The following is an 8698-nucleotide window of genomic DNA, read 5'->3' as shown; positions in this document are numbered from 1 at the left end:
CAGAAGAGGTGAAGCTGTGGGGGTCCTGTCCTGGGTCAGCACATTGCTGGCCCAGAGCACAGACAGCCACAGAAGAAAGGGGTGGGGCTGTTGACACAGCTGAGCTGAGGTCCCCCATGGTCTCTAAAGCTGTCTGGGGGCTGAAAGTGAGAAGCTGGATTATAGGCCAGCCTGCTGTTCTGTTCCTGGCATGGTGGGTAGGGCGGGCCGGGGGCAGGTATTCTCAGGATGCTGCCCCACAGAGTGTCAACTCTCCCTCTGCCCTCTGGCCTGCGATCTCTCACCTCCCACCTCCCCGGGGTGCTCACAATTGTCCCTTGGCAGGGCCTGACTCAGGCTCACGTGCCTTCGTGGCTGCCTGCCCCTTTGTTCCAGGGAGGCGGGGATGCTAACAAGGAAGCCTTGTTCTTCTCAGACAGACAAGGATCCAGCAAACCTGCCAGTTCCCCTCCTGCCTCCATTCTGGAAGGACCCAGCAAACCTGCCAGCCCCCCTTCACTCAGACCACCAGGGACCCTGCCAGGTGGGGAGGGAGTGGCTCTCCTCTTCCCTTCCGGGTCCCCGGCTGCATGCCTCCCTAGTCCCCATTATGAAGACAAAGACAAAAGCTTCAGGGGAAAGAAGGGCTCAAACTGGGGGGCTGAGAGGGTCTAGCAGGCTTTCCTGAGGCCCACCAAGTCTGACCTGACCATGACAAAGTCCTATCTCCCCTCGATGGCCTTCCCCGTCCCTAGGGGTGCCCCTCTGGCCTCCTTGCTCTCCGGGAGCTCGCCAGGCACCTCCTTTGCATATACTGTATCTTCCACCTGGTACACCCCTTCCCACACAGATGCTTCCTAATTCTCATCCCTTCCCCCAAGTCTTTGCTCAAACCTCCCCATGTGGCCACCCAATGTCACCCTACATATGCCCGACCTCCACACTGCCAGTTCCCCTTTTCTCACTGCCTTTGTGCGTGTGCTCAGCCACTCAGATGTGTCCCAGTCTCCATGGACATAGCCCGTCAGGCTCCTCTGTCCATGGGATTGTCCCAGCAAGAACACTGCAGTGGATTGCCATTTCCTCGTCCAGGCTTCCCCACCCAAGGATCGAACCCAGGTCTCCTGCGGCTCCTGCACTGGCAGGTGCATTCTTTTCTGCTGAGCCACCTGGGAAGCCCTTCCCACTGCATTTATCACCCACTAATACAGTAGAGCATTGACCCCCAGCGCAGTGCTGGGCTGGGGCTTGTGAGAGCTGGCTTAAATTTGCACAAGTGTTATGTGCAAGCTGATATGATGATGGCAGCTTGAAAGCACCCAAGAAGGGAGTATCTACACCCCAGGAATTAGTATGTGCCACGGAGCAGGGCTTTTTGCCTTAAAAGTGCTAGCTGTTCAACATTTATAAGCACACTCTAGTGCTCCAGAGCTAAGTCGCTTCAGTCATGTCTGACTCTTTGTGACCCCATGGACTGTAGCCCCCAAGGCTCCTCTGTCCATGGGATTCTCCAGGCAAGAATACTGGAGTGGGTTGCCATGCCCTTCTCCAAGGGATCTTCCAGACCCAGGGGTCGAACCCGAGTCTCTTACCTGTATTGGCAAGCAGGTTCTTTACCACCAGAGCCACCTGGGAAGTCTCATGGGCACACTGCTGCCTGTTTATTATACTTAATGTTTACACCTCCTGGTCCCTCCCCACCCCAATTAGAATGGAAGACCCTGCGGGCAGTGTCTGCCCACTTTGCTCTCTGCTGTCTCTCAGGCACTTAGAACAATGCTTGGGACTAGTGGCTTCCCAGGTGGTGCAATGGTGAAGAATCCACCTGTCAGTGCAGGTGACACAAGAGATGCCGGTAGCATCCTCAGGTCCAGAAGATCCTGGGAGTAGGAGATGGCTACCGACTCCAGTATTCTTGCCTGGAGAATCCTATAGACAGAGGAGTCCCAAAGACGTGGCCACGACTGAGCATGACCACACGGGCGCTCAATAACTACTCGGTGACTTAATGAATGATCTTTATCCGGACCCATGCGACAAATCCAGCCTCAGCATGAACCTGGTCATCCTCCAGCGCTAGACAACACACTCAGGGCCCCAGCACCGTGACCCTGGGCCGGGCGACCGGACCCTGGCCACCTGGCAACAAGGACCCTGACCGCCTAACACGGACCCCGTCCGATTACACGACCCTTGTCACGACCCTACCCCAGCCCTGAGACGCCCCCGAAGCCTCGAGGCCGCGGTCCAGACCTAGTGGTGCAGTTTCTCGCGACCCGGACCTTTTCGCTTCGGGATACAAGACCCTCGGCCTCGCCGCATATCCCCTGCCCCAAGAGCTCCCGCCGGAGTCCCAAGCGGTGCCACTGCAGCAGAAACCCCGGGGGCGTGGCCTCAAAGATGCACAACGCCGCCGTCATTGGTGCTAAACTACGTGCGGACAGGAGCCCCTTCCCTCAGAACCGAGGGCCGTGCTACCTCGCTGGCCAGTGCGGGGCTAGAGAGGCGCCTCGCCCCTTTTGGCCTTGTGGGAAACGCGCCCCGGCCGCCACCCCGGCGCCTGCGGCATGTCGGGAGTTGTAGTCCGGGCGGGGGAACGGTGGTTCTCCGGGGAGACCCGCACGCGCGCCGGGGCGTTCCTGAGTTCGTCGCTGTAGGTTGCGGGCGCCTTCTGGGGCCGAACCGCGCTGGACCAACGCGTCCTGCTGGTTGAGAAGCTCGTCACCAAGGCCGCCGCGCGGCGAGTACGCGCGACCGGCCCGACCCTGACCCTCAACCCCGCCCGAACCTGGCTTTCTGACCACCGACCCTCGGCTCCAGCAGGACCCTGACCTCAGTTGCCCATCCTGACCTTCCCCTGCTGGTCTGCCTTGACGCTAGACGTTGGCCCCATTCCTTACCTAGCACCCCCAAGCCCAACCTGGTCCCTCCAGACGCCCTGACCCAGGTGTCCGGGCACAGCCCTGCGAGCCCAGTTTCCCATCCTCCCTGCAGAACGAACGACCCCAATCGCACCTTGACTGGGCTCTGAAGTTGCAGCCCCCTCCCCCATCACCCAGACCTTGCTGCCAGGCTCGCATCCTCCTGGTCCATTCATGTCAGGGGCAGAGAGCCTGGGCTTCAAACAGGCTCCTGGACCAGAGAACTTCCCCGAGGGGTCGGCTGTGGGTGACCCCAACCCAACCCCTCCTTGTCTACAGGCAAGGCGCCCAGAGGCTCCCAAGTCCTCCACCAACCGCCTCCCACCCAGGATTTCCCAACTTCTGATGTTCCCAGCACTGATTGGCACCCGGCCCCATCCTCTCCATTCCAAGAGTCACCTAGTGCCCCTACCTGGTGAGAGTGAAAGTCACTCAGTCGCGTCCTACTCTGTGACCCCATGGACTATACAGTCCATGGACTTCTCCAAGCCAGAATACTGGAGTGGGTAGCTGTTTCCTTCTCCAGGGGATCTTCCCAACCCAGGGATCAAACCTAGGTCTCCCACATTGCAGGTGGATTCTTTATCAGCTGAGCCACCAGAAAAGTCCACCTGGTGAAAACCACCATCCTAAACCCTTAGCACAGTGGGCATCCCAGGGCTCAGGCAAGGGTCCGATGGAGGACATTTCCATTCTGTGCTCAGGGACCCAGATCCATTGCAAGGCCAGGGAGCCAGTTCACCCACCAGCCCCCAGTGAGGCCAAAAAATAAATAAATAAGGGACTTCCCTGCCGGTCCAGTGGTTAATATTCCACACTTCTACCACAAGGGGCACATGTTCAATATCTCATCAGGGAACTAAGATCCTGCATGCTGCATGGAGTGGCCAAAAATAACTAACTAAATAACATTTTTAAACGAGATTGTAGATGAGAAAGTAGATTCATAAACCCAAGTTGCTTCAAGCACACTTAAAAGTTTTCTCATAAGCAGGTCAAACATCTGTTTTTAGGCTAATATTTAAATTAAAAATCACATTTTAAGTGGTGAGTACGGAGGTTTGTGACATTGTACAGTAGACAGGGAGCAAGACCGTCCCCAAGAAAAAGAAATGCAAAAAAGCAAAATGGCTGTCCGAGGAGGCCTCACAAATAGCTGTGTAAAGAAGAGAAGCGAAAAGCAAAGGAGAAAAGGAAAGATATACCCATTTGAATGGAGAGATCCAAAGAATAGCAAGGAGAGATATGAAACCCTTCCTCAGCGATCAGTGCAAAGAAATACAGGAAAACAATAGAATGGGAAAGACTAGAGATCTCTTCAAGAAAATTAGAGATACCAAGGGAACATTTCATGCAAAGATGGGCTCAATAAAGGACAGAAATGGTATGGACCTAACAGAAGCAGAAGATATTAAGAAGAGGTGGCAGGAATACACAGAAGAACTGTACAAAAAAGATCTTCACCACCCAGATAATCATGAAGGTGTGATCACTCACCCTCACCTAGAGCCGGACACCTTGGAATGTGCGGGGTGGTAGGACTTGCTGTTGGGGACGGTCTGGTTTCACAGCTCAGGTGCCCACATGGCTGTCATGACTTCTTCTGAGTGAGGCCTGAGGGCGAGAGCAAGGCTTGGCAGATGTGAGGTTCTTTTCCTTTCTTGAATTAAAAAGAAAAATGCATTTATTTTGGCTGCACCGAATCTCTGGTGGCACGCAAGATTGTCAATCTTTGTTGCAGCAAGCAGGATCTTTAGTTTTGACATGTGAATTCTTAGTTGCTGCATGTGGGATCCAGTTGCCTCACCAGGGACCAAACATATGCCCCCTGCATTGGAAGTACAGAGTCCTAGCCTCGGGACCAGCAGGGAAGTCACCCCATTTTTTCCCTTCTGACTTCCTTCCACTTTTACAGAGAAGTCAGGAGAGTCCTGCAAACAACTTTCCTTTTCTCCTAGTACCTCGGTGGTAAACATTTTGCCTCCATTGCTTTATCATCCGCCCAACCTACCCCACCCCTTGGTGTGTATACAAAATACAAATGTGTGTCTATCATTATTTTCCTGAACCATTTGAGAGGGAGATGTAGATGCATGCCCTCACCCCTAAACGCTCTGGCAGGTATGTGTGTGCGTGTGCAGATGTGTGTGCGTGTGCTTGTGGGAGGGGCGGGGGGGCGGCGGGTTATATGTTTGTGCTGGGAACAGGCCATCCTTTCATAGGATGGATTCTCAGCATCCTTCCCCTCAGCTCACCTACAGACCTCATTCCAGCTGTCCGCACGGTGTCCTCAGTGAGCAGGATCAAGTCGTCTTGCTGTCCTCCGTCCCCTGAGCTCTGGTAGCATCTCCATCTCCCCCAAGTCCTCCAACCGCGGCCCTGGGCTGCGTCCGCAGGCTGGGCTCGGATGATGCGTTTTCCGGAGGAACCACGGAGGGGCGCTGTATTCCCCCCTTCATGGTGGATCACACCAGGCCTCTCCAGGGTGAGGCCGCACATGTGCGCCTGGTTGTTGTCTTGAGGGGCGGCCGTGGGGCTCTGGTGGAGCTGAAATCACAGCACGGGGGACAGGTGCAGGCTGTTTGCTCCCCAGCAGCACCCAGGAAGTGCAGAGAAGGAAACCACAGCCCCACAAGCGAGGCAACCTTCACACGATCGCCCCGCTGGGAGGGACGGAACTGGAATTTCAGCCCCAGCTGGCTACCTCCCCAGACTGTATACACTTGTTCATAAATGGCACCTGGGAGCGTGAGAAGCAGGCTGGGTGGGATGGTGGGCATCCCACCATGCTGGCCTGGCTGGATTGTTATCCAGCCAGGTTCACTGTGATCCACTGGTGACCCAGCAGGATAGGGGTTCCCACCACCCACCCATCGTCCTTTCTCCCTTCCTTCTTTCCTTCCTTCCATTCTTTGCATCCATCCATCCATCCGTTATCCATCCATCCTCATCCATCATCCATCCTCATCCATCATCCATCCGTCAACAGCAGGGAGACTGGAGTGCTGGAGGCGGTGGAGGCAAGTGTGAAGGAAGCAGGGTCAGCTGAGGTGTCTCTTGTGGGTCATGAGGAGTTTGGATGTTTAAAGCATGAAGGAGGGACTTCCCCAGTGTCCCAGGGGTTAGGAGTCTCTGTTTCCACTGCAGGGGGCATGGGTTTGACCCCTAGCCAGGGAGCTAAGATCCCACATGCCACACAGCACGGCCAAAATTTTTAAAAATAGATTTAAAAAATTAAAGCATGATGGGGAATCACAGGTAGATTTTTATAAAGCTAACTTACATTAAAATGCTTTTTATCAATCATTTTTAACTCACAATTTTTTAAAAAATTTCTGGCCACATCCCAGGGCATGTGGGATCAAATCCTTGTCCCCTGCATTGGAAAGTGGAGTCTTTACCACTGGTAAGTCCCCATCATTGGTTTTAGAACAATTCTTATGGCAGCTTTATTGAGATGTCATTCACATACTATGCAATTTACCCAGTTAAAGGGTACAAGTCAGAGAATTTTAGTGCATTTGGAGTTTTGCAACTCTCTCCATAGTCTAATTCCAGAACATTCCATCCAGGGCCTCAGAGCTGGAGTCAGACTGTCAGGGCAGGGGTGGGGGACCCAGTCCTAACCTGGCCTTTTCTCTCCCTCTCCCCAGGAGGCAACACCTTCAAGACCCACATCATTGGGGGTCGAGAGGCTGTCCTCCACTCACGCCCATACATGGTCTCGCTGCAGAAGTCTGGCCGCCACCTATGTGGTGGGGTGCTCCTGCACCAAAATTGGGTGTTGACAGCTGCCCACTGCCTGACCCAGCCGTGAGTGACCCAGCCCCACCCCATCACACCAGATGTCCCCAGACCTATCCTGGTTTCCCCATTCCCACCAGGAGGTGGGTCTGGAGAGATTTAAGTCAACTGTAGTCTTGTGAGGGGGTCCTCTTTCCCTCTGCAGTGGTTGCTGAGACAACAGTACGTCAGAGCAACCTTATGTGTGTGTGTGTGACATTATTAGGCTGCGAAGATTCCTGGGGGCAGCTTATTTACTATAAAAAAGAACCTTCCAAATGGACAGAGGTGGGTCTCTTGTGACACCCAGGAGTGTGTCTCCCACCTGTGGCCACAGGGACAGAGCTGGCCTATGAGGCTGGCAGGGCCAACACAGAGAGGAGCCTGGGTGCATGATGCCGTTGTGAAACCACCAGGGAAACCCATCCCAGAGCTGTCCTACCTCTGGACTGGCCAGTAACAAAGACCGCAGATCAAACCCGGAGAAGTAATCAAAGGGGTTGACGTTTATTCAAGAAACTGGAAACATGGAAAGGAGACCGCCTTCAGGCACGGCTGGACAGGAGTCTGGGGTGAGGCGGGAGAAGGGAAGGCTTCCTGGAGGAGGCAGGGAAAAGACCAGACTGGGCAGGGGAAGGACTGCAGAAAGAAGCTGGGTCAGGGGGTACAGGACAGTGAGTGCCCCTGGGCCAGAGCCTGGGAGGGCTGGGGCTCACACCCAGGCCCTGCTGCTCCCCACACACCCTGCAGCACCCCCACAATCCGACCCTGCCACCCCCAGGACGCAGCAGCTGAGGCTTGTGCTGGGGCTTCATGTGCTGGGAGACCCCAGCCTTACCTGCCGCATCAGGAAAGTGGTCCTGCATCCCGAATACAAGCCAGCCCCTCATCTGGAGAATGACCTCGCGCTGCTAAAGGTGCTGCCAGTGGGAGGAATGGTAGTTCCAGGTCCACCCAGCCCCGGTTCCCCTCCCCTACTGCCCCTCCCCCAGACTCACCTTCCCACTGCCCATCCCACTGTGTTCTCCTCCCGCAGCCTCTCACCTGCCTCTTCCTGTCCCTATAGCTGGACGGGAAGGTGAAGCCCAGCAAGACCATCCAGCCCCTGGCCTTGCCCCGAGGGCGCCAGGCGGTGGCCACAGGCACCCGGTGCAGCTTGGCCGGCTGGGGCCAGAACCACCAGCCTGGGAACCTGGCCAGGGCACTGCAGGAGCTGGACTTGCGTGTGCTGGACACCAGGATGTGCAACAACAGTCGGTTCTGGCATGGCAACATCAGCTCCCACATGATCTGCCTGGCAGCTGACTCCAAGAGCCAGGCCCCCTGCAAGGTGCGGGTGCTGGGGGTAGGGGCGCTCAGGCCAGCCTGTGCCTGGCTCCCTCCCTTCCCTAGACGTCCTGAAGCTGGGAAGGAGCAGGTGCCCACTTCTCAAGTGCAGAAACTGAGGCACAGAGAGACTAAGCAGCTTGCCCATGGTCACACAGTGGGTGGCAGAGCTAGGCTTTGAACTCCAGCACCTAGAAACATCAGGGCATAGACGGAGCATGTGCAAAGGTCCTGGGGTGGGAAGAGAGCACAGAGAGTTACCAGGCAAGAAAGGAACTGAGAAGGGACTAAAGGAGATGGAGGAAGTGGGGAGATGGGGGTCTCTGCCCTGCAATCAGCCTTCCATCGCCTCCCACTGGGTAACCGGCCCCCTTCATCAGGAGGTGACTGGTGCTCCATTGCCTCCACAGGGGGACTCAGGTGGGCCGGTGGTGTGCAGAAGAGGCCAAGTGGCCGGAATCCTGTCCTTCAGCTCTGAGAATTGCACCGACATCTTCAAACCCCCCGTGGCTGTCGCCGTGGCCCCCTACATGTCCTGGATCAAGAACACCCTCTGGCACAACAGCTCACCTCCCTCTCCTTGACCCTGCAGAGGTGGCCCTGATTCTGTGTTCCAAGGAGCATCGTGCAGCGGGGCAGCCAGGGGCCCGGATGTATCAGGGGACCAATAAACCATAATAATAAAACTG

General features: G+C 55.7%; 1 protein-coding gene and 1 pseudogene across 1 annotated transcript; one reads left to right on the top strand and one right to left on the bottom strand.

Moving 5' to 3' along the window:
• Positions 1–2399, bottom strand: part of LOC108636426 — a 5260-nt pseudogene extending 2861 nt beyond the window's left edge.
• On the top strand, positions 6592–8698 carry LOC108636459 (granzyme M-like). The gene is made up of 4 exons (XM_018051732.1): positions 6592–6713; positions 7465–7600; positions 7750–8013; positions 8420–8698. The coding sequence occupies exons 1-4, from the start codon at positions 6619–6621 to the stop codon at positions 8591–8593; spliced, it is 669 nt and encodes a 222-aa protein (XP_017907221.1). The 5' UTR covers positions 6592–6618; the 3' UTR covers positions 8594–8698.

Source organism: Capra hircus, chromosome 7 (genome assembly GCF_001704415.2).
Source record: "Capra hircus breed San Clemente chromosome 7, ASM170441v1, whole genome shotgun sequence".
NCBI lineage: Eukaryota > Metazoa > Chordata > Mammalia > Artiodactyla > Bovidae > Capra > Capra hircus.
This window is presented reverse-complemented; position numbering and strand designations above follow the sequence as displayed.

What these genes read in the sequence shown, in the direction of transcription:
- LOC108636459 (XM_018051732.1), top strand. Translation starts at nt 6,619, where the DNA reads ATGGTCTCGCTGCAGAAGTCTGGCCGCCACCTATGTGGTGGGGTGCTC. An exon ending in GCCCACTGCCTGACCCAGCC is followed by an intron (nt 6,714 to 7,464) that starts GTGAGTGACCCA and finishes TGCCACCCCCAG; the next exon opens with GACGCAGCAGCTGAGGCTTG. An exon ending in AGAGCCAGGCCCCCTGCAAG is followed by an intron (nt 8,014 to 8,419) that starts GTGCGGGTGCTG and finishes TTGCCTCCACAG; the next exon opens with GGGGACTCAGGTGGGCCGGT.